A 24,764-nucleotide genomic window follows, 5' to 3' on the forward strand; every position below is an offset into this window, starting at 1 on the left:
TTTTTTTTAGAAAATAATATTGTTTTCTAAGTCCCAATCCTCCTATTTTTATGATAATTTATAGTTTCGTCTAACTCGTTGTCAAAATGAGCCGTTTTCAACTTTAATCTATAAAAAATACCTCAGTTTTACATTTTCAGACATTAAATTTCTTGACTTTTCCTAAATAGACCTCAACAACTGAATAAATATCGTGTCTTAAATATGTAAATATGAATAAAGTAAATACTTGTTAAAATATTTGACATATCACTTAGAAAAAAGAATAAAAATGTATTCAAATGATATATTGTTTAGTACCATCTTACACCAGCATGACATAGATTTGTTTTTGCTGTTTTTATGTTTTAAAATTCAATTGAAATGGTATCTTTCTGTGAAAAGGTTATAAAAATCACTAATGGCATGGTTATTAAAAATTTAAATTTTTAGCTGAATTTAATGCGAATTAAACGTAGTTTTGAAATTTAATATTTATCAGTCCAATAGTTTGGTTGTGATATGCTGAAGAAATATGAGAGGGATAATAAGCTAAATTTCGATCAACTTTAATTGACTTTATTTTGGGCAAATAAATATAATTTATTTCCGAAATAATTATAAAATATATTTTATTGTAAATTGATTAAGCTCAATTTATTATTTTTTTTTTTTTTAATCTTTAATTCGAAGTATATAGATAGTTTTATACCAAATATCCAGTTTTTTTCTTTACAAATGTAAATTTTCTAAACTGTAGGGCTGCTGAGGTATCTCTAAATATTTTTTTAAACTTTCCTAACTTTTCTTTAATGTTTTTTGTACAATTAGGTACCATTTTTGAGCCTAAGCCACTAGGATATTTATAAAATTAATCCAGCGTGGCCCCCTCTCAGGAGCAGGGACTGAGGAACTTACCACCAGTCCCCTCTTCTACCGCTGTATATAATACATTAGTATTAAAAATATTTAATTACAATTAATACACGAAGCTAGAACTAGAGCAGGAGTATGTTTTATGAGAGAAACAAAATGGAGGCTGAAATGCATCGATGCCGAAAGTTCCTTTCTTTGTCTCACTTGTTTATATCTACCTATGTATTTGTAATATATTGTAAGAAATCTTTATACATAAGTATGTATGTAAGACAATTAATCAAAATGTACCTACTAGCTAGAGTTGAGCAGTGTTTTATCTTTTCCTTAGAAAAAATAATATTCCTTTCTAATAATATATGAATAATATTTATATAATATATGTGAATCTGTTGTATAACATCGCAACAAAAGGTTGCTACTCCACTCTGCTCTTGACAGATGGAGAAATTATGACCCTTATCTGCAATATGATGGAAATCTTTTAATATAAAATCTGGGTAAGGTACATAAATCAGAATTAAATTTTCTCAAAATTAGAATGGGATTCTGTAGCAGAAAAATGAAACTCAAATGTTATTAGATTTTATAGGAACGAAATTACTCTTGAGTAAAGATTCACATAATTATAATTTATAACCATTTTAAAGTTAAAAAACGTGACTTTTGCAGCTCTAATTAAAGTAAATAATCGAAATATATGTTCTACTACAGTTTGAAAAAGTTAGGGATATTTTTGTTCGAATACATCATACAGTAATTAAATTATACTATAAATTATATACAAAATGTATCTCTATCCTCGAAATACTTAATGAATCGATATGTAATCCTATATTAAGTAGTTTCTAATGAACGAATTGTATGATAGAATCTATAAGATGGTGAATAGAGAAATATTCGAACTCTTTCCGAATGTGTGTATCTCTACCATGTCTACCTTTAGTAGAGTCACTCAACCTTTGATAAAGAGAGAGAGAGAGAAGGAAAAAAAGCCGATTCATCAAGCATAATAGAACTTTTCATCTTGATCGAAAATGGCAAGTGGATACGATAGAGCAATCACTGTTTTCAGCCCTGACGGTCACCTGTTCCAAGTGGAGTATGCTCAAGAGGCCGTGAAGAAGGGCTCTACAGCTGTTGGTGTGAGAGGAAAGGACGTGGTGGTCCTTGGAGTGGAGAAAAAGGCCGTTCCCAAGCTTCAGGAAGAGCGTACCGTGAGAAAGATCTGCCTGTTGGATGATCATGTTGTGATGGCCTTTGCTGGGCTCACGGCTGACGCACGGATCCTTGTCAACAGAGGCCGCATTGAATGTCAATCCCATAAACTCACAGTGGAAGGTAAAAGATCTCGGAGGACGACTCTTTGGCGATTGCCTCATTCATTAGTTTCCTTTTTCTTTCAGACCCTGTGACCTTGGAGTACATCACTCGCTACATTGCAAGTCTCAAGCAAAAATACACTCAATCCGCTGGACGACGACCCTTTGGCATTTCTTGCCTCCTCACAGGATTTGACTACGACGGAACACCGCGGCTCTACCAAACAGATCCTGCTGGAATCTACTCTGAATGGAAGGCCAACGCCATTGGAAGAAATGCTAAAACAGTCAGAGAGTTCTTAGAGAAGGAGTACAAAGCGGATGCCTCCTCTTCAGAAACGGTCAAATTAGCGGTTAAAGCCCTTTTGGAGGTCGTTCAAATTGGGGCTAAGAACCTCGAAGTTGCAATCATGGAAATGAATAAACCTATGCGTATGATGGAAGTGTCGGAAATAGAGAAATATGTCAAGGAAATAGAGGCTGAGAAGGAGGCTGAGGCTGAGCAACGTCGGCAACAACGCACCGGTGCATCCAATCCATAAATTAACCAATGATTCATATTTAATAATATTGAATTTTATTTTTACTGAGTTATACTAACAAGAATTGAATTGAAAAATATAAATATTTCTAAAATGGAGATCTAGTTAGTACCAATATTGTAGATTCGTATAGATATTAATCAATTATTATAAATAGGTATTTTAGATAAACATGGAGGAATAACTATATAGTATCAGGTAAAATGCAAAGTTTTTTAACCTCATTTAATATGTGAATGTTATTAAAAAGTTATGTCTTGACTTTGGGTTGATTATATCATTAGAATTTGACAGAATGTAAAATAGAAGAAAAGCATAACGTATTGTTCAGTAGAGATCATTGCTTATATTTGCAGTAAAGGAAGACAAAAACGTTCTCTCCGACTTATTTTTCATTGGAGCAATGAATTTCGTTATGATCAAAGATAAATCATTCGACTAGAGGTATGAGGAAGGAAACGTCATTGATTCATTCACAAGTATTGTTTGTCAAGAAATGGTTAAGAAATTTAGTTTTCTTGTCATCCAAAAGTTTTTGTGTTACATGGCCTTTGATATTCATTTCTTTAGATGATCTTGGTGGATCACGTAGGAAAATTGAAGCAAATAGAGCTGTTAGGATTTTAGGATCCATCCCATTATAGGGGGAATAGTGAATCACCTCTTTGAGAAAAGCGCACATGTATGTAAATACATGACTGTGATAGGGCGGTAACTGTGCCACTAATTGTTTACATAATAGGAAATTATGTGCCGAATCCATACAGACTGAGTGCATATGATAAGGAATTACTGGCTCCCTTAGAGATTCAAGGAACAAAAGAAGAGCTTCAGCCGCAGAATGAATAGATACCTTGGGTTTACTTATGGGTAAACCAGTATCAAGCCAATCTCGTAGTACAATGATTTGAGAGTCAACCCCAGGCAGAAGGAACAATTGCTCTGTCTTAAAACTCATAGAAGTAATGAGATCGCAGAGGAACCAAAGCTCCTTAGGAACATAATAATAATTTTCGTTCATGCTTTTATTCTCAAAAGAGTCACTTGACTCCTCAAGTTCCACGATTTTCCCGACTGATAACTCAGAAATAGGTGTTGTAAGGCGTACAAGAGCATTAATGGATCCTCCAAAACAACTACGAATGTATGTACCACTAACGGTTACGAATATATCTTTACCATTAACTAAATGTAGTACCAAAATATCGTATAGTTTGTCGGATCCCAAGTTGAGAGGACTCGCCGTCGTTTTATCTACAGATACTTCAACAACAATATCCTGTTTATTTCCAGGACTAATGAAACCAGAGCTTGGTTTAACATTCATCCATGGTCTTGAAATTGCAGCCTCATTTAATTTTTTGATAAATTCAAACTGAACAGGAACTTGACCCGTGTTTGCAATAACAAGGACTCTACTCATAGGCTCATGGAACCTAACTGTATCAAAAATAATTTCTGTTGTATCAACTGAAACTTGTGGTAGGAATTCATTTTCCAACTTGTCAATTTTTTTCATGGCGTCTTCATAAATCTTACGATATTTGACCTGGTCGACTACTTTAATTCCAGCTGTAAAGACACTTGATACGGGTTTGTGATCACTAATTCGACAAGACATATGACTTGAATAACGTTTTTGAGAGATATTATTGCCACGCCACAAAACACGGTCGGTCCAAGAGGGAGTTCTAGCCTTTTCACTAGTATCCCAATCGTCTGTACCAAGATCGTACTTGTAAGTCGGAGGGAAAAGTATTTCCCCCTCTTTGAAATCAACGAAGACTTTTTTTAATGTCATTTGTTGCAAAAGCTGATCCTTTTCGAGTAAAACTTTCAAATTATTCTTGGGTACTTTTAGGAGCTCTCTTACATAGTAACTATCAATATCACTGTCATTAATACGATAATTAAGATCTCCGATCCAGTATATCATGTCATGTTCGTTAATAGTAATACTTGATTGTTTTAGCGAAAATAAAGTTCGGTCCATAATGCTATGAAAATCCTGATTCCTTCTCTCAGTTTGATTCGTGAAGGCAGCCAAGTGAGAATTCACAAAGCAAATACTTGTATTATGAAAATCTAATCGAATCGAAACTCCTCCTTTATTGCCCAATTTCCCCATAATGCCCGTTCCCACAGTTTCCGCAGAAACATTTGAAACATATTTGTAGTACTCCTCTTTAATGTAAACTATGATCATGATACCAACAAGTCTAACAAGTTTGACCTTGGTAAATTTCGCATTGGAATTCAGGGTTGATGTAACCGCATCATCCCAAATATCTTCCTTTGGACACTCATTAAAAACAAAAGCCTCTTTCGACAAATCTAATTCCTGAAATCCTACGACATAAATATCAGGTGGCTCAATATCTCCTGCTAACCAATCGGACATCGATCCATCCGTTGGAGGAAGTTGATCATTGACATTCCATGTACCACTAAAGATAGTAAATTCACGTAAATCCGTGAATTTATCCTCTTTCAAACTCATTTCATGATGAACAATGGACTCCCGTTTATTAATATCGATAGGAGTCTTACCCATTGCAATATCACGACGGTTTATATTCAGCTCTGGAGACAAAAATGACGGAAGGTCTGTAATAAAGATGTATTAGTATACCTTTTTTAAAATTATATAATTACTTATTACCTTCTTTAATGGTCGACGGCTCATTTCCATCTTTGGTATCATCATATTTATGAATCCAGGGCATGTTTCCATCCAAAGAAAGACCTTGTAAATACTTGGTTGATTCGTTGACTTCTGTGAGCCTGAAGATTTCACCGACAAGATTTTGTGTGTGAAGTCCTGGTAGCATATCAAATATAAGCTTTATATGACCAGCTCCTTCAATTTTTAAAATAATGTTGTTTTGACTATTGTCTGAGGGTTCAATAGCACATCTGCAATGAAATAAAAAGAAAATAATCAATATATTATCACTATTTAGCGAAAACAACGAAGTCTCTGAGGTTAAATTATTATAAGGTTGTCAGCAGTAAAGTCGAAGAGGATACGTAATAACTAATATTAGTAATATTACTTCAGCTCAGCTTAGTGTACAAGTGTTTAGTTCATAATACAGGAAACAATATTATAAAAAGAGCAGACAGAGTGTAATTTCATAGGGAAATAGACAACGACATTTGACACTCTTAAAGACTCCATCAAATAGAAATGTAATCAATAAATTAATAATGAATCATGGCAAAGGAAATGAGACCATGAAATAGCATGGATCCAAAAACAAGGATACTCATGCCAAAAAGGCGGTTGTATCAATTATCAAATGAGAATTCTACCTAAAATGCAAATCAATGGGAAGAACAACTTGTAAGGAGAGATCTGAGGAGGACTCTGGTGGATAATTGTGGGATTGGAAGACGAATAATGCGCTAGTGTTCCCTTTTTCCACAATGGAAATAAGTCTTGTCTTCCTCGTCGAATCTTGGTCGATGAGTTCAGCCTCTCCGATAACTTTAGCACTCTCAGACTCATCCTGCAGCCATTGATCAATAATGGCTAACTGATCCGCCGTCGTCATCCCCAGAAAGTTATTAATATATCGAGGAAGTCCTCACTTTTTGTACTCTCCAGCTTCCAAAAATAAAACCATCAGTGGCAACGACGTTTTGTATTTGTACAAAACTCACATCTTACAACTCTTGGCAAGTAAAACATCTTTATAAATAACAATTTCCTTAACGAAGGGAAAATTCATGCATCTCATCACGTGTTTTTAATGAGATAAGTACGTATATAGATTGCTTGAGGACGCTGACGTTGCGTAAAATTCTGTCAACTGTTGTGTTGCCCATCGGTATTTAAAAGACTATAACTTTTTCTCTCTTTACTCTGTATGATAAATTATCATTGATATTAATTATTATATCATTGATATACAAATACGTATTTTCATTAAAGTAAAATATGTCTTTGATTGATATAACAGGGAGGGAGGAGCACTATAGTCTATATAATAAATGAAGAATGCAGTGAGCACGCATTTTCAGAAAATACATAAATGATAATACATTGGTTTGATATAAGCAATCATCTAAAGTATTACTTAGTTATTAGAATATAGTCCATTCGTGAATTACTACTTGAAACGTAGTGACGAATGACCAACTTAAATAATTTTCTTTGCTTGACAATCATTTTGAGGAGCTTTAAGGAAAGTAACCAATATTTCTTAGCGCGAAAGTCAAAATAATTTTATTGGGGAATAATTACTTTCTACCTAAATAAAGGCAATGCCAACATCTATCAAGGATTTCTCTTATAACAATTTATAGAAATCTAAATACTATATTTATCAAAATCCTCTGATTTCTTGTGAAATGGAAGGAAATATCGCTGTTTTAATCAATTGTTGTAAATTTCTAAGCACTATAGAATTTGTTAACTTTGACTCATATTTCATATCAATTTGACTTTTATATTTTTCTTTAAAGAATGGTAATATTTAATACATATATGATGATATTCAGATGGTCTTTACTCTTTTTAAATTCATTTTTGAATATTGAAATTCTTTCAATTAATTTATTTAAGCTATACTTTTCTCATCATGTTAGAATTGAAACTATTTATTTTAAAATCCATGCGTTATTGTTAACTACAAATTAGTTTATTCGATTACTTAATTTGATATTATAATATTAGCAAATGCTGATTTCGAAGTTGTTTTTAATTTCCACGTTATTCATACAATTTCATAATTTAGGAAGTTAATAGCATCAGAAAATTGATTTGAGGATTCCAACAGTTCTTCAAATATTTGATTAGAAATGGTTATAACCATTTTTGAACCTAAGATTTAGAGTGAAAATATGGATATACCAAAATGATAATAATCTTTAAATATTAACCAATATCATTTACAAATTTCAAAAGTAGAGTTTATTGTCAGTTTTATTCCATATTCAACAGTTTCAATTCCTTAAACAATCAAAAAGAAACTCTATAAAAATAATTTGAGGAATAATATAGCAATTATTGAACTCCTTATATTTGTAAATATTAAAATAGTATAGAAAAAATAATAAATAAACGCAAATTATTTATGTATGTTTTAAAATTGGCATTATTCAATTTTTCGTAAATAAGATGATTTATTCCCTGCCAATATTGTAATGCTTCATTGAATAATAATAAACACAAAATCCTCATAAGTATAAAATTAATAATTACCAGTTTAAACTCTTTCGAAGTATCTTTATGTTAATTATCCGTCACAACAACTTAAGGAGCAATTCATGAATGAACTGTATTCTTATTATCTTGAAAAATCACCATCCAAATCGATAAGAGCTCTTAAATTTCTTCATGAATAATTCATTGGTCACTAAGGAAACCTATTCCCATCTATGTGAAGATGAGAAGAGCCAGTCGAAACTCATCTTGGAACTATTTCCGAAGAAATAGTAAAATTGAGCCTAGGAGACGAATAGAAGGATTTCTTCTTGGGAAACGAACGTTTCTCATGATTATTAAATCACTTTTAAAATTCGTCATTCTGCAGGTATACACATGATGAGTAAATTTAATCAAGTAAAATGATTTCAGATTTTTATTCCACCGTAATATGTAATTCCTTTTTGAATAATAGTATAGTCACAATCCTCAAATGTAAGAAATCAATCATTGTGCAGTTAAGACTTCTTTTTTTTTCTATTAAGTTAATTATTCGTCACTACGTATCGAGGAGTAATTAAAGATTGTTTGTATTATTAATTTTCCCCTTTTTCATCTATAATATTGAATGGTTACAAATTTCCTCATTTATATAACTTGAAATAACAATAAGGACGTTAAAAGACATTGCTGGATGACCTTCATGAAGAAGCTATAAGATCAAGCAGTTGTTTATCTATTGGGGATGCGTCACATATTTACATAAAAAAGAGGGGGCCAAATTATCAAGGACGATGGAGTAGTCACTTTCTTGGTGATGTGAAAGGATACAAAAATATAAGTTGACGATTTTGAGAGGAATTTTCCATTTATGAACATAAACTATCGTGGACGTAGAGTTGAAAATATGGTTAATAAGAAGAAATTTGAGTTTTAAACGTTGTTAATTGATTTATTCAACAAAACAATGACGTGTCTTATAATAGCTACACATATAAAACATTATTAGTAGTAAGTTTACTCTTTTGACTTGAAAGGGTGGGCGAAAGGATGAGGGATAGAGAACCAAATAAAAGAGGACTGATTGAATGTTTGTTGAAGGATATAATATATATTTTTGTGTAGGTCCGGCAAGGATGCTCAATGTCCTTTTTAGCACATGTACGAGCTTAAAATCGGCAAACGGCTTTTAGATTCCAAAATAGTAGTTAATTAATAAAGAAATATCGTCTAACACTATTTTCTCTTCATTCAGATTCTATAAGGAATAAACTCGAGAGAGGAGCACTCCTCTTCGAAAATATTCCCTGCAGTAGTACAGAGTTGTTCCTCAGAAATACACAGTGACTACTCAGAGTAAAAGAGAGAGGGGGAAAAAGTACAATACCGTTTCCAATCTCTCGAAGAATGAAGGAAAATAAACCCGGGAGAGAGATTTGTCAACTTTACACATTGATATTGCATAGTAGCACATGAATTGAATTAAAGAAAGTGCATCCGAATTTTAAGGACGAACATACATTTAAAAAACGACGTTTTCGTCAAAGAATATGGGAACAGATGGCAAAAAAAAAAAAGATGAAAGAAAATAAATAAAATGAATCTGTTTAATTAAATAATGAAAAGTAGTAGTATTATGTGTTTATGAGGCAAGATTTCTTAGGGCTGGATTGGGTAGAGGCTGTCCTGGAACAGGAGGATGGTGCGCAGGATCCGATGGCAAATGCATAGACTGTGAATGGTCGTGAAGTGGTTGTATGATGGATGTCTTTCTCGCAGGGACAGATTCTGGCGTAGGAATGGTTTCCCCCGTTGGAGGTTGCGCTGGAAATAGAGATAAAAAGAGCAAGAATGAAAAGAATGCCAAACTAAAAGAACTGATGAAAATGTCAAAGAAATAATAAATTGTCACTTGGTGACCCACACCTAAAACAGGTACAGAAGATGGGTAACGACGTGTTCCTCCCTTTTGAGATTGTTTTGCCATTTGATAATCCCCAGAGTCAAAGTATTTCTGTCCTTTGGCAAGTCGCTTTTGTAAGAAGGCCGAGTGGCCTCCACCACCAGTACGATTCACTTTGGGAAATTTGGCTCGCAACTTCTTTTCTTCAGCTTTCTCCACTTCCAACTTCCCCAACGGTACGATTGGAGGTCCCATTTCGTCGTCTTTTCGCTCCTCTTCCATTCTTTTTGTCTACCTTTACTTCTTCCTTCGCAACTACTCCACTCAATCCAAGGAATTTCAAAGCTTTATAGACAGTCGTTAATTTTTAATTTCTTCTCTTTTTTTTTCTTTTATGCTAGAGGAACTATTACTAGTTACTACTGGGGCAACTGCTCTTCCACTCCGCTCCGCTTATCTCAAAAGCTGCCTCTCCTTCTTCTCTTCTCAGCTTGCTGCTAAAGCAGCTGTACTCATGCTGATGGTGAAAAAATGTTGAGTTACTACTTCATGAACGTTAAACACTTTCTCACTCTCTTTCTCTAACTTCCTCTATCTTTCTACCCATCCATGCTATATTTTATTATTAATTAATAGTGTTTAGCTAGCTAGCTATATTTTTCCGCCAATATGATGTTCGAACCAGGTTACCCTCTACTCCCCAGCTTATTATTATTTAAACTTGCCACTAATTTCAATAAAATATATTTTTTACACCTTCTCCCCCTTTACCACTCGCGAGCTGGAAGAAAACTCCTCCTCGTGCGTAAGGATATCTTCATAATTTACGATATTTTTAATACATGTCCATGACGGGATCTTATTTCATATGTTCTTTTTATGTGTCATTATATATGAAGGGATCTTAGTTGTAGTATATCACAAATTCCGATTGTCTTCAGCTATAAATATATATGGCTTGGTTACTAACTAATAACAATTTAAAAAAGAACCAAAGCAAAATATGAGATGTGATGAGGTTATTTGTATATACATAAATATAATGGATTGAAAAAATGTTTAATAGGAAAAATTACAATCGTCATCTGGATCCATTTGATATAATTTATCAATGAATTTTGAGGAAGCGTCTCTTATTCCATCTTGAGTAATACAATAATGCACTGTCTTCATATCCTTCATGTCCTTGTACATACATTTCACCATTTGAAGGGAACGGATTTTTCGTCGTTTTGGATGAAAATCTAGGTGTACTTTAGCTGCACATGAATGACTCCAATTTTCTCCCAAGGCCGCAGTGTCCACCGAATAAGATCCCTCAATTATTTGTGTTGTCATTTGATTAGTAAGCAAAACCACGGATTTCCTCTGATAAGTAAGTGAATAAAGGAAAATAATCTCAAAGTTAGCACGTAAATATATTATATAAATACCTTGAGAGCAAATCGATTGAGAAGAGATAATACTTTAAATACTTGGCATGTATTGGATAGGGAGCATTCCATCTTTTCTTGAAATCGAAAATGAAAAGTAACGGAGTCCACAACCAATAGGCGAGTATCTTGAAAAAACTCATCCGAGGATGTAAGACTTTCAAGTGTATCTATTAATTCTTGAGAAGAACGAATTTTCCTGATATATACATTATCTGACATAGAGAATGTGGGGATATTTTGTTTAATTAGTACTTTCATGGCTCCAGAGGCAATCTCATCAAATCGTTTAGGATAAAATGAGCATTCAGTATCCAAATATAAAGCTTTTCCTTCTAATCCACCAACACGTGAGGGTAATTGAACAGTACAACACAACTGTTTAGCGAACTGAGTCTTACCAACGCCACCAGGTCCAAAGACTTCAATGACACATCCAAGTGGAAAGCCTCCACCCAGAGCATTATCTAATGATGAATTAAATGTCTGAACACACACCGATATAAATATTACTTAGGTATTTACTACAAATGAAACTTTTGTGTTTCAAATCTTCTTTAATCAAAATGGAATACAAAAGTTACATTTGCAGTGATGACCTTTAGAGTATTAGGAGAAGTGTAATTGTTCGTTATGGATTTCTTCCATGGTTTGGGTGCATTTGAAATTACATTAAGGATTTTACTTAATTCGGTTTTATTTTTGAAAATTGAAATTCGGTCTAGGGCATCTTCAAGTGTATAGCATCCATAAGACTCCAATAGTTCATAGAAATCTTTAAGAGAGGGAAATGATCTCAAAGGTTGAGACAAAGACATTATTGTCCACAAAAATATGAGTAAAAAGATATATCCAAAAAAATGTGAGTCAATGAAGTATGAACACTCACTGGCTTGGGTTTTAAACACAAATTATAATTACTACTTTGATGTATATAAAATTAATTTATTTAATTTGTCGAAATAGAAGCAATCACAAAAAAACGACGTTGTGCGTATTGTCAAGTTTCCCGCCAGGCCTTACACTTAGTTTTTGTTTTTCAGTTTAACGACCATCACAAAAGAAATGATCGAGCAACTAGTTAGCTGATGGATCAACGCTTTTTTTGTTTTGTTAAATCTCTTTGTTACATTTATTACTTGAAACAATTTTTACTCATGTTCAAATAATTTTTTTAGATAATAAATTATTCAAGGCACAATATGATTCTTGGATTCAGATTAATAATCATCATAATTATTTACACAACAATTCGTAGCGGAATGATATGATCCTGAATACTATTTTTGTAGGCTTGTAGATTATACAATTGTATATAATTGCATCAATTGATTAGTGATTGAGGATAGTATGTCATTACTTCCTCTAATTAATTATAGGAAATAGCTTAAAAATGTATCATGTTATTATGAATTATAGTATAATAATGAAAGTATTTAATCAAAAAGAAACTGATAATAAGTTCGAACTAAGGACAAATTAAACCGTTGCATCACATGATGTAGTTTGCCGTTTTGGCGTTGGAACTTTGTTGTTCCGACTTTTTGTTATTTTTATATTTTTCTCATTTAATAATTTCGTTCTATTATTCCTGGGGTGGATTCTTTTTAGATCGTTAACTCCTCTTTATCTCCTGACGAGTGAATGGAATGAGCTCATGTTCCAGAAAAGGAGTGTTTGGGCAATGATTCCACAGGTTTTGGAATACACGACTTACTAATTAATTAGGGTCTGACGCTGGATTATCCAGGCAATATTACTTTGTTGTACTAAGTAATCCCTTGGTGAAGATTTGAATCGAGTGAGACCTTCTGCTGTTGCAGCCTTGAGCGATGTAATGCGCGACTGTGTGTGAAGAATGGGAATGGCTCTCTATTCTGAAGAGTCGGTGTCAACGTCCCCTCCTTGGTCGCCCAGCTCATGCTCTAAAAAAGCCGTGCTCAAGAATTCCCTGAGTCAAATGAAAAGCCTTTTCTGCAAGGAAATCGACTCTCATCTCAAGAAGTTGCGTGCAAGTCCGTCCCTCACTCCCTCTCCCAAGAAAAAGACTCGGGAGCTGAGGGCAGAGAATGGAGAAGAGGAAGGAGTGAGTCGTTGGCCTCTAAAGGATCAACTCCGCCGTTCCTGCACTGCAACTACCTCGCCGCCGCTGCCTCCTCGTTCCATAATGAGCCCCAATAAACGTAAAGGCAAGGAAAATGTTTCCCTCGTGACTAGCAAGAGGAGGCGGCTCACCACAGAAGTCGTGTCCATCACCTCCTCTTCATCCAGTAGCACCTCCATATCCACTTTAGTCAATGGCAACAATTCCGTCCATGAGCAGAGCGAATTCAATCATTACTCGAGTGAAAAGTCCGTCAAAAAGTACAATACTCGAAAGACTTCTAAAAATAGGACCAAAAAAATTAAAAATAGCGAAACTGCCAGATCCATTAGGAATCAATTCCCTCTCATTAAAGCCTTTAGAAAAAGCCCAAACAAATTTGATCCCTCGCGGGTACGTCGTCCTGATGATGATCCTGTGCCTCCCTCGAACAATGGTATCAAAAGCCGTAAAAAAGTTTTCAAAAAGAAATTGGACATGGATGATGTTAAGGACACATCTGCCTCTGTTTTCATTCCTGTGAATCGAAAAGCAAACATTGTTCCTGGTGATTACCGTTCTCATGGTAGAGAGTACTTTCACGTTCGTTCCAACTCTAAAATTACCTATGGAGAACCTGAATCAGAAGAGAGTTATCAATGGCTCCCAGATCTTATGCATCGTCAAATTGATGAATTTCTTGATCTCAATAATGGTGAAAAGGAATTGATCAAACTATGGAACGAACATATGTTACTTGATCCAGCCTATGGATCTGAAATGTTATCCAATCGTTTGAAGGAATTTGTAGAAAAGAAAGGAGCTATTATTGCCTCTAGAGGCCTCTATAAAAATTTTCTTTTACATTTGACAAATTTATATGAGCACGAAGTATTAGACCAAATGTGTTTTTTAGAAGTTGTTCTCCAATTGCAAAGTTTGATGGCTAAAATGGTCGAAAAGCCGTGGCATCATTCCTGGAAGTACATCAAACCAATTAAGAAGGTGCTACGTCCATCAAAAAATGGTTATGTTCCTTCTATGGACTCATCTGAGTCAAGCCATTGCATTCAAAGCAGCGACCCTGTAGAGCCCTTGCAAACAACCTCCAGACAAATCCCTTCATCTTGGCTTATCAAGAAGAAAAAGAAAATAACTAATCAAGCGAAAAATATTAGAAGGGTGTCATCTAGGCGATCCAATGTTTTAAAAATGTCATCAGACGTCACAGTTAAATTTTGGGGAGCAGGAGACTATACCTCCATCAAAGACGTTAATCAGACTCCTCTCAAAAGAAAGTTTGAGCCGGACTTTGAAGACCTTGGTAGGAATGGGATGACGAATGAGTTTAAACGAAGAAAGATATCCAATGGGTATTTGCATAATAGTTCCTGCATTGATGTTACTTGAAACATTCATCGAATGATATTTTATTTAAGGTCATCTAATTATTTATATATATATATAAGTTATATAGCTCAATGTAACTGAATCACCAGCGTAGTTTGTAATGAGTCTGATGAATTACTTTTTAGTATATACTTTTTCATGCACCCATGTCAGCCCCATTTGTTTTACTAAAAGCTCTCTACCCTATATTAGGTTCACATAATTTAGAACAAATAATAAAAAAACGCATCATGGAAAGATCCTATTAACTAAACTATTATGTATAATATCCATCAATTCCTTAATTAATCATGTGTTCAAGATCGTATATTAAGTCATTTTTTGTTTATTTGAGAATGTCAGAGAATCCTCATTATTCTGGTGTGCCTGATTATGTGTTTGTATTCCCTAATTAGACTTTGTAATTTAACTTCTTTTTACGTGTGACTGTGTGAGAGTGAACTTTCCCCTCCCTCATCTGTGCTCTTCGTATTTGTTAATACATATATTATGTACTTACAACGTGTTCTTTTTTTTTTTTTTTTTTTTTTGGGAGGGAGAGGGGTTAAAATGTCTCAGATGATAATGTTGTTTGTTTTTATCCTAGATGTGCAAATATAAATTAAAGTAACAATAAAATATTGAAAAATTAGAATTTTTTATAGATTTTTTACCAAAAAATAATGCATGCAACTCTTTTCCCCGGAGGTTGTTCCTACAGCAAAATGGATCTCATTATTATTTGTGAAGAGGGGATTTCCTTTTATTCTAAATAATGAAATGTACACGTTTGAACATCAATATTATACATGTATCAAGTCCCATATCTTCAGTAATTAATAATATTTTTTTAATAGACTCATTCTATTATGTCTACAATGTTAATAATTATTAGTATTATATATATGATTTGCTGTATAGCCATTCTAAAGAAAAGTAATGGAACTTTGATATTATTATGAACTCTTAAAAGAAAAATAAATAGAATGTAGAACAAATATTTTTTAATGTTTATATGCTATACATTATAAACATTGACCTATTTATACATAACATATTATTAAAATAAAAATCGTTGTTCAGTGAATTGTAATTCACCCGCTTTTTTTAATTAAATTTTTTGAGCAGTATCGGTTGAGGACAAGTAGTTGGTGCACGACGTTGGCACGTTATAACTTTTATTATTACTTGTCACAGAAAGTTCAAATTTCGCGAGAGGTTGCATGAAACCTTAATTAATGTTACGTAAAGAATAAGTTTGTTTTAATTCCGCTTCCATAATGAGATATTTGACAATGAAACAGTTACACGAAAAAATCGAGGAGCGGCTCTTGGTTGGAAAGGAAATCAGGAGCAGCCAGGACTACAGAAACACTGGATCAGGAAGAGGTTGGACGAAAGGGGGCCTAATATTAATGATTTCCCACACCCTGGACAGTCTCGCTTAGAAAGAACACAAAATTCAAAAATTACTGAAGTGAAAGCCACAATTGAAGCCAACCCTTCTACAAGTGCACACAAGCTTGCTCGAGACCATGGGATGTCACGTAAGACAATGAGGAACCTTTTGTCCGAGGATTTGAGCCTCAAGTATCTTACGAAGACGAGAGTTTAATTGTTAACCTTAGAACAACGCAAAAATGTTGTTTGAAGATGCGGAATAAATTCAAGAAGAAATCTGAGGGGCGTGTTCTTGTCTTTTTCGTGTTGACAAATACCATAATCGAAGGAATGACTGGTACATAGCATCTTCAGTTAGCTCTGCCAATCCTTTTGATAGATTTGTGAGCAAATTAAAGCATCCTGTCGGTCAAATGATGCTCGGTTTTGTTGGGAGTGATGGGAAGCATTTTCTCCCATATGGTTAAGCGGAAGTGTCAATGTATGAGCCCTGCCCATACATCAAATACCGTTCAGTAGTATCATTGCTAGAAGCTGGGGTCGGAGGGATTTTGGTCTAAAGAGGCTTGGCCTCCGTCTTTGCCAAACTTAAACCCCCTTGATTTTAGCATTCGGAGAGAAATTGTGAGGGTTGCTTGTACTAAATCCTATCCAAATTTGGAGTCTCTAAAGGCCGTGGTTAATGCAGCCTGGGCCAATATGGCTACCAGCTTTGTTAAATAGGTTATGCTGCTTTAGAACAATAATTTACATGTGCATTAAAGCTAAAGGCTCAGTTTTTGAGGAATACATCATCCTTAAGGTGTCCTAATAACCACCAAAAAGTTTTTTCTTGTATTAATTCATTTGGGGCCTTGGCAGCAATTTTAATGTTGTGTGTCAGTCCTGTACCAGATATACTATGGCAAATCATTCGTTCCAGTGTTCGAAATTATAAGGATTTTTGGAGGTGCAAAATAGGGTTACACAAGATAAATAATTGCTTTTGATTACCAATTAAACAGTATTTTTCTATCGATTAATTATCATACTTTTTGTTGCATAAAACAAAAAATATTACTGATTTGGTTGTAATTAAAAAACATTTTGCAAATAGTAAGTCCGTGATAATTAAGTGATATGTATTTATAGAGCTAAGTTTATTTGTGAGTGGGAAATTTTTGACGAGCGTGTGTTGCTAAAGCTCAACGCCTCATATTAAAAAAAAGGCAAGATCATAATATAAATAATCAAAAGTGAAAATCCAGTGTAGAATGGGCATGTTAAAAAAAAGGAAACCGAAAATCAACATGGTACCCTAACCATGGGCGTCTCTAAGTTTCTGGACTGCAATCTTCAGAAGAAGAGACGCACGCCGGCTCCATAAAGTGGCTGGATGTTTTGCCGCGTATTATTAATTTTATTCGCTGATTAGAAAAAGAAGTACTTAGTTTTGGTGTGACGACGTTATTGTTTTTACTTGTCTTTACGCTCATTCTTTATTTAGCTTCATCACCGAAGTACAGGAAAGAAAGGATTCACTTCTTAACACCTCGAATCCAAGAGCTTCTTTTGTATTTACGTTTAGGGGGAAAATACTGGATAGTTCAGATTCAGCTATTGAAGCTATGAATCCCATTGCTTGCGGACAAGGTCACAAATGGAGTAGTTTGCACTGCAAGATTTCGCTAATTCTCTTCAATGTGATAGGCAAGAATTTGTTTAGTCAACTAAATGATGAGGTTTGTCAAGGGAGCAGAAAAAGGACTTCATATCGGAATACAGCTAAGAATGTCAAGTCCTCTTCAAGAAAGATTTCTAAGCTTCAATCATGCTCCACTTAATTATGTGCATGTTAATGTATTACTTGAATTCTCTTTTTTGTCTAATAAAAACAATTACCCGTCCTAATCATATTAGTTATAAAAACTTAATATTCCTTTTTAAGACTGTCAGCCACTTTCTGGAGCGCGCTTTTACAGTCAGGTGTCCATAGAGTAGAGACGTCCGTGCCCTAACAATTTGAAGAATGTTTTGAAGAAGAGAAAGAATTATGCTCATGATGTTTGATTAGATCAGCTACAATCAGCTGTGACAAGAAATGAAGGATATAAACAACCACATTTCCTAGTTTGACTCCGATGTCGATCCCTCAATTCCACTCTGAGTCCAACAAGGACTTACAATTATATCTCTGCAACAAATTTTCAGGGTTACGCTCCGTCCTTTATGAGCACCACGAACGTTCAAATAGGTTTTGAATATAGTTGAATCTATTTAGGAAAGGATGTTCACTACTCAGGAATGAAATAATAATGGAAAAGGAAAAAAAAAAAAATCCTTCTTTATGTGCCTATCAATTACAAATTAACAGGCCAGTTAAAAAAACACACCGTAGTTGCATAATTGACTAACATGTTATCGCCTATCGGGCTTGTTAGAATTTTCAACTTAATCCTACAAAATTATTTTTTTAGAAAAATAATTTAAAATATAAATTTTTTTGAATAAAAAGGTCAAAAAAAAACAGACAAAATTTGAAAAATTAAATTTAAAATGTTAAATTTTTGGGAGAAAAATTTCATAAATGATAGACAAATAAATTTTTTGGAAAACAATTTGAAAAATTAAGATAAATTTCAAATATTACATTTTTTGGAGAAAAATTTCAAAAATAAATAAATTTTTTGAATATGGAGAGGAAAGAAATCAAGATATTTTATTCAAAAGTTATTCAAAGAAGAGATAAATCGCCAAAAAGTAATGAAGGATGAGTTTCAGACGGATACAATACTATAAAAATACTGTTCAAATCGGTTCAAAAGTTGATGAAGAATAAAATATCATTTTGATCAATACTGTTGTACAATTTTGGTCATCACAGTCACTTGGCCTCATTTATTGAGGCTCTGGAGTGCTATACCTACTAGAATGTATTCAACTGATGCAATTGATTGAATAACTATATCATAAAATGGCTTATTAAAATACAAAGTATTTGTTTTTTCTTCTTCAAAAACATTAAATAATCTTATTTATTTAAGGGTCCAGATCTTTTTACAAGATCCGGTATTATAGTGTAATAATTTATGTAAACAAACTAGTAAAAATCAACATTTTACTATACGAAAGTGATTTGATACTTTCTAAAAGCTCTAATTATCGTATAATTGATTAAATAGACTATAAAAATTGAATTTAATCAAACAGTGCAAGACTTTTTTTTATTTTATGATTGAAACACCAATTGATTAAGAGTCCTAATTTTTTGAAAAAGTATATATTTAATATATGTTGAACATAAATGTTCTTGATAATATTTATTTTGCTGCTGTTTTTTTAAATGCATCTAAGGCTGAAGACGCCACTTTGACTGTTTTTTTATCTATAACATCTGTATCCTCGAACTCAGATAAATATTGACTTCTTGGATATCTTGGATTTTTATTGGCATGGGAGGTCCAACTGATTTGCCCATATTTATCTAAAAGATATCCCTTTTCAACTTCGAAATAATCGCTCCAGAATTTATTAACATCACTCCAAGCCGAATGTGAGGCTTCTTCTTCCTCGTCTTGCTGCTGGTTTTTTTTTCTAGATGAAGTAATCATGGATTCAAATGAATTTTCAGATATTTTACGATCCTTCTCTCTAACTAATTCGATCTCTCTTGTAATATATTTTTCAAATTCTTCAATCTACATTTCATACACATCAAGTAAAGGGATAATTAATCAATGTATTGAATGATAACATACGTTAAATATCTTACTTCGTTACTTTCGGTTTCCCAAAGCTCTCTTGGTAGGGATAATATTCTAAGTGTTCCTGTAGAGTCACCAATGGTCATTAAATGTTTTCCTGATGTTTGGATTTCATAAGGACAGAGAGCTAATTCAAAAAATTGATGAATATTATTAAAAGTATAATTCTCATGCGAATTTTAATCTTACATGTGATGGACTTTCCTGAAATGTTCTGCTTAAAGAATGGTGCTGATTGCCTCGACATGATTAACCAAGCTTGAAAGTTTCCTAAATTTCCTGATAAAAAATACACTGCTGGACGGGTTAATGACCAAACTGCTTGAGTAAATTCCTCTTCATAGTCAACAAAGTGAAGTATGACTGGTTTTTCCTAAAATTCAAATTGTATTAGGTGCAACTCAATTTAAAATAATTCATAACGTACAATGACATTGTCCTTCCAAATAGCAAGACTGTAACCACCCATGGTCAGTATAACATCACTATTGAATGGAGATCGCTCTATACATTTGGTTGGTCCGTCATGAGTACTTCGGTTCCATTTAATTTTACATTCTTAAAAAGATTTTTTTAACTTATGATTACTTCAAAAAGGCATATAAACAGAGATGAATTACTTACGAAGTTCTCCCAGATTCGACTTCAACTTTTACTTTGCTTAAATCTGCTTTAAAAATACTTCCCAGAAATGTTCCTCCAATGAAATCAATCGGAATTGCAAAAAAGTTATGATCCATGGACCTTCGACTTTTTCGGTTTGATCTACTATTATTTCCCATATCCTCGTCATCTACATCACTTAAATCGGATTCATCGTCTCCCGTACTTTTTTTTTGTTGTTGTTTCTCACTCTTTAACATTAAATCTGGCCGACTTATTACTGAAACTGAAGTAATCTGGACTCGGAAGTACTGAATTTCATCCTACAGATTGTTGAATTAATTAAATAATATGTGTTAGTTATAAAGATGTAAAAATCAAAAATAGTGGAATATATGAGTAATGACTGTTTATATTATCTGGGTTTGTCTAGAAACGTCTTCTATCATTTCTAACCCTTAAAATTTAACTATATTGCGCCCACTAGGTTAATGTGTCTTCAAATTTTTTGAAACTTATATATTATTTTAAGACATAATTGATTAAATTTGAACTCTGACAAACCCTTATTTCGTTACAATATTTTTATGGAACCGAATATAAATAAATATTTATTTACCGTAATTTTTTCAGATTGAGGTAGGAGGAAAGATATTTTATGCACAGGTTTCCATATTTCATTAAGAAATTGGTATTTTCCGACTCCGACTTTTTTAGTATTACTCGAACTCTCCGAATTATAATCCATAAAACCATGATGTTCTTTTACTTTATTCCAATTACTTGATTGGTGCAAAATACCTTGAGACTGTAATCCATCAGGTTGGCCAATATCTGGTGCTAGAGAATCAATATTTGTGTTATCAGAAGGAGGAATTTCAAAACCCCAAACTAAAATAAAGGCATCCCCACTGGAACAAGTTAAGAATTGTCGGACAGATTCGTCGTCATTTTTACGTGGATAGGCACTGTCAGAATGAAACTAAATAGACATCATGACTTTAGCATATGTGTATTTTTAAATTTAACTTTATTACCCGAACATCTGAGGGGAACCATTTTAAATCTTCAATCATAAATGAGTGCGAAGCTCCCATCATGGATTCTGCACTCCAATTTATGACTGGAATAAATCCATCTTTTACATATAACTTATCACCGCGTCCAGAGTCTGTTAAAACAATATCATATCGCCATATGCATGTCTTATTTTTAAGCTTTAAAAGGTATGGCCCAATGTCCCAAATTACTACTTGTCCATTAAAAGTACCTCCTATAATAATATCAGGTTCATTCGGATGCCATTCGAATTTTGTAATATCATCTGGTATCCTCAAAAGTAACTAATTTTAAATAATATTTGTGGACGAATATTGATAATAATCATAAAACATACTTGCGGGAAAATCGGATGAGCTTCACTCCAGATAAGTTAAGAAATTCGGAACAATCGTTCTTTCTGATGATGTTTTCAAATAATCTGAAAAATTGTTATCATCCATGACTGACATTGCCACTATTCCTAATAAAAAAAATAAAGGTTCATCAAAAAAATTTATGATCACTAATTAATTAATATACCTTCTATAATTGGATGCCACCGAATGTGATTTACTTTCATTTTGTTTGTGAAAGTAAGATCAGAAAAAGCCATGATTTCAATCATTTCTGTTTGTTCTACATGCTCAACCTCATCTCGCTTATAAAATTTGGTGATATCATTCCTGAATCTACCCATAATATCTGGGTCCTTTTGAATTTCATTAATGCTATTAATGGATAATTTATATAAGTAATTATTTAGTTCATAAAATTTAACCAGAGATAGATGGAACTAAAGAGACTCTAAGGTCTCTCAGAGTTTCTTTAGATTGAACTAGACCTACATACATATTAGAAACTTTATTCATGAATTGTTTCATTTCATCTGACTCCATGTGTTCTTTGATTTGTTCTTCTGAAAAAACTCTTGATTCATATTGACAATAAGTATTTTTAGGATATTTGAGTTCAGTTTGAGCAGAATTATCAACTAAAACTGGTACCGCCTGCATCCCTCTTTCCATGCTATGTACACTTCCCCATTTAATTGTATCATTGTAGGCATCACATCCTACATAGCCATCAGTCGCATCATTAACATCTCGATCCTCAAATTCTCTATTGACATAACGTCGTTTTGAACGCTTTACCAAAATACATATCTATGAAAATTGTTAAAATATGAATAAGTGAATAACTATACGTTTGCAATATTTATTCTAAAATCCGTTGTGACCGTTTATATTTTATAATCATCTTGGAAAACAGGTTCGAGTTATTAAAAAAAATAATAATTCGTTTTATTTTTACTTAGAAGTTTATGGTTAATCGTGTGTCAGACTCAAGATGGTGTATAATACCTTGGTCAAACTCTAATCATAATTAATTTACCAGATTGATAGAGCCTCATTGTCAATGTATCGATCAATCTTTATACACTCTTTTTATATTTTATGCGAAAATACATTTATAAAAATATAAACCAAAAATCATAACTGATATTGATAAGGAGAGTGAGGAGACATGCTACACTGCAAATAACTTTAATAAATGAAAAGTTATCTAACCATCCTGTTCTTATGCAATTGAATGTTTTTCTATGTTTATCAAATCAACATAAAACCAGGGGTAATGTTAGGGAGAATTTCGACATTGAAATTTTTGGCACAAAAAGTAAACATTTTAAGTAAGTGCTTGTTGAGATATACTTCTATAATAAAACTTGAGATTTTAATTTTATTTATTAAATGTCATAGTTGTTCAATTAATTAAGATGGTTGTAATATATTACTAGTTTCAATATTGAGTTCACATCATTTATTCTGATGGAGGAGAGTTGTTACACACAATTTTTATTCAATATAAATATATACAAATAAACTATATTTAATCATGTTTTGTTGTTTGTATAACTCCATGATGTATTTTAACTATACATCACAGTAAATAGTAAAACAAAAAATATATAAAACAATGGTGTCGCTAGCCCCTTTTTGGGTGGGCTCATGCCTCCTCCTCCATTTTTGATATCATATCTATTTATGTAAGTAATTATATTACGCTGTTGATAATTTTTTGGACCAAGCCCCCCTCCCAAATAATGAAAGCTAGCTAAGCCCTTGGGTTGAGCAAATATCAAATATAAAAGCTTCATTTACTTTGGGGCGAGTATCTCCGACCCAGTCTTGCTCAATTTCCTTTTCACTTCCAAAGTTCTCCCATTTTCTTGGAGTCGGAGGCTGATAAACGTAGTCTTTCGAACGATTAACGAGTCCCATATTCTTATTTTCCTCAATACATTTAAAAGTATATTTGGCTTGATCAGTGAGACATATGAGGAATTCGGAGCCATATTGTCGAAACTTATCGTATACGACAAATATTTCATCAAGTTTGCACATCTATATTATATAACATTAGCGTGAAAATTGACTTAATATTTATAATTTAACTTAAAAATAGGATAGAATGTAAATAAATATTGAACCTGAATATTTGTATAAAGCTTTCCTAAATCAGAGTCGGGGTATTCTCTTGCCTCTTCCAGGATAATATTGATTGAACATACTCTAATGGGCTCTATCTCACTAATATCCCAATTAATTACGCATTTCAAACGATTACGTGCATTTTCTCCGAGGGATATAGGATAGACTCCATCTGGAGTGTCGTGTTTATCGTCTGAAAAATATAGATATTGATTATAGCGGTATACTAATTTTTACATAATTGATATTAAAATAGTTACGTTTTTGATACAATAATGATTATAATAATTTACATACTAGGGAATCATGTAAGATTTTTTTAAATCAAAGTATATATTTTTAGAATAAAAGTACAAATATAAAACTTAATCCTTCTCTGAGTTTGTATATGAATATCCCTTCCAAAAGCAGGGAATATATTCAAAAATTAGTATTTATTGTCAATAACTATTCTTATTTTGATTAACGTGTCTTGATTTTATATCCTAAACATGATTCATACCCTGATAAGAATCCTTGTCCATACTCCTCGTGATGCTCTTCCTTTAATGTATTTGTGTATTGATTTAATTATTAAATCAATAAAACTCCAACTTTTAATCTGGAGCAAAAAATAATACAATTATAATTTTTTTAAGCATGTAGAGATTATATGCCAAAAATTATTGTTTTAAAATTATTTTCTGCATATATATTTGAACATCCTCAAAAGACTTATACCCAAGTAATAATCGCGAATGTTGGCTTTAAATGATAATTGGGAAATAAGTAAGAATGGTATACTAATTGAAAAGTATTGTTAAAACAT

The 24,764-nt window shown here is 33.0% G+C and overlaps 5 protein-coding genes across 5 annotated transcripts; 1 reads left to right on the plus strand and 4 right to left on the minus strand.

The window, feature by feature from the left end:
• The first annotated feature begins 1,812 nt into the window (after positions 1-1,812).
• On the plus strand, positions 1,813-2,817 carry LOC121119274 (proteasome subunit alpha type-7-like). The gene is made up of 2 exons (XM_040713908.2): positions 1,813-2,196; positions 2,262-2,817. Exons 1-2 carry the CDS (start codon positions 1,893-1,895, stop codon positions 2,717-2,719), a joined length of 762 nt encoding a protein of 253 aa, XP_040569842.1. The 5' UTR covers positions 1,813-1,892; the 3' UTR covers positions 2,720-2,817.
• On the minus strand, positions 2,738-6,536 carry Ocrl (Oculocerebrorenal syndrome of Lowe). The gene is made up of 3 exons (XM_040713906.2): positions 6,035-6,536; positions 5,382-5,635; positions 2,738-5,326 (listed from the first exon to the last, which is right to left on the minus strand). The coding sequence occupies exons 1-3, from the start codon at positions 6,274-6,276 to the stop codon at positions 3,189-3,191; spliced, it is 2,634 nt and encodes an 877-aa protein (XP_040569840.1). The 5' UTR covers positions 6,277-6,536; the 3' UTR covers positions 2,738-3,188.
• A 2,266-nt stretch (positions 6,537-8,802) lies between these two features.
• On the minus strand, positions 8,803-10,367 carry endos (endosulfine alpha). Its single transcript, XM_040714323.2, has 2 exons — positions 9,798-10,367; positions 8,803-9,695 (listed from the first exon to the last, which is right to left on the minus strand). The coding sequence occupies exons 1-2, from the start codon at positions 10,054-10,056 to the stop codon at positions 9,514-9,516; spliced, it is 441 nt and encodes a 146-aa protein (XP_040570257.1). The 5' UTR covers positions 10,057-10,367; the 3' UTR covers positions 8,803-9,513.
• Positions 10,368-10,778: 411 nt separating this feature from the next.
• On the minus strand, positions 10,779-12,313 carry LOC121119612 (uncharacterized). Its single transcript, XM_040714322.2, has 3 exons — positions 11,807-12,313; positions 11,208-11,693; positions 10,779-11,142 (listed from the first exon to the last, which is right to left on the minus strand). Exons 1-3 carry the CDS (start codon positions 12,023-12,025, stop codon positions 10,834-10,836), a joined length of 1,014 nt encoding a protein of 337 aa, XP_040570256.1. The 5' UTR covers positions 12,026-12,313; the 3' UTR covers positions 10,779-10,833.
• A 6,938-nt stretch (positions 12,314-19,251) lies between these two features.
• On the minus strand, positions 19,252-24,587 carry LOC121120763 (dynein axonemal intermediate chain 3-like). Its single transcript, XM_040715622.2, has 13 exons — positions 24,459-24,587; positions 23,956-24,149; positions 23,627-23,869; positions 22,317-22,630; positions 22,008-22,195; positions 21,823-21,948; positions 21,464-21,769; positions 21,046-21,408; positions 20,448-20,749; positions 20,251-20,381; positions 20,013-20,196; positions 19,832-19,950; positions 19,252-19,757 (listed from the first exon to the last, which is right to left on the minus strand). The coding sequence occupies exons 1-6, from the start codon at positions 24,478-24,480 to the stop codon at positions 21,845-21,847; spliced, it is 1,065 nt and encodes a 354-aa protein (XP_040571556.1). The 5' UTR covers positions 24,481-24,587; the 3' UTR covers positions 19,252-19,757; positions 19,832-19,950; positions 20,013-20,196; positions 20,251-20,381; positions 20,448-20,749; positions 21,046-21,408; positions 21,464-21,769; positions 21,823-21,844.
• Between the last annotated feature and the right edge of the window lie 177 nt (positions 24,588-24,764).

This window comes from Lepeophtheirus salmonis, chromosome 6 (assembly GCF_016086655.4).
Source record: "Lepeophtheirus salmonis chromosome 6, UVic_Lsal_1.4, whole genome shotgun sequence".
In the NCBI taxonomy this organism is placed as follows: domain Eukaryota; kingdom Metazoa; phylum Arthropoda; class Copepoda; order Siphonostomatoida; family Caligidae; genus Lepeophtheirus; species Lepeophtheirus salmonis.

Excerpts from the sequence above, each read along its gene's own strand:
- LOC121119274 (XM_040713908.2), top strand. The coding sequence starts at position 1,893 with ATGGCAAGTGGATACGATAGAGCAATCACTGTTTTCAGCCCTGACGGT. Across the intron at positions 2,197-2,261 it reads CCATAAACTCACAGTGGAAG|ACCCTGTGACCTTGGAGTAC; the intron begins GTAAAAGATCTC and ends TTTTTCTTTCAG.
- LOC121119612 (XM_040714322.2), bottom strand. The coding sequence starts at position 12,025 with ATGTCTTTGTCTCAACCTTTGAGATCATTTCCCTCTCTTAAAGATTTC. Across the intron at positions 11,694-11,806 it reads CTTCTCCTAATACTCTAAAG|ACATTTAATTCATCATTAGA; the intron begins GTCATCACTGCA and ends GTGTGTGTTCAG. Across the intron at positions 11,143-11,207 it reads TCAATCGATTTGCTCTCAAG|AGGAAATCCGTGGTTTTGCT; the intron begins GTATTTATATAA and ends CTTACTTATCAG.
- Ocrl (XM_040713906.2), bottom strand. The coding sequence starts at position 6,276 with ATGACGACGGCGGATCAGTTAGCCATTATTGATCAATGGCTGCAGGAT. Across the intron at positions 5,636-6,034 it reads CCCATTGATTTGCATTTTAG|ATGTGCTATTGAACCCTCAG; the intron begins GTAGAATTCTCA and ends ATTTCATTGCAG. Across the intron at positions 5,327-5,381 it reads GCCGTCGACCATTAAAGAAG|ACCTTCCGTCATTTTTGTCT; the intron begins GTAATAAGTAAT and ends TCTTTATTACAG.
- endos (XM_040714323.2), bottom strand. The coding sequence starts at position 10,056 with ATGGAAGAGGAGCGAAAAGACGACGAAATGGGACCTCCAATCGTACCG. Across the intron at positions 9,696-9,797 it reads ATCTTCTGTACCTGTTTTAG|CGCAACCTCCAACGGGGGAA; the intron begins GTGTGGGTCACC and ends CTCTATTTCCAG.
- LOC121120763 (XM_040715622.2), bottom strand. The coding sequence starts at position 24,480 with ATGGACAAGGATTCTTATCAGG. Across the intron at positions 24,150-24,458 it reads GGACAAGGATTCTTATCAGG|ACGATAAACACGACACTCCA; the intron begins GTATGAATCATG and ends TATATTTTTCAG. Across the intron at positions 21,949-22,007 it reads GTGGCATCCAATTATAGAAG|GAATAGTGGCAATGTCAGTC; the intron begins GTATATTAATTA and ends TTTTTTTATTAG.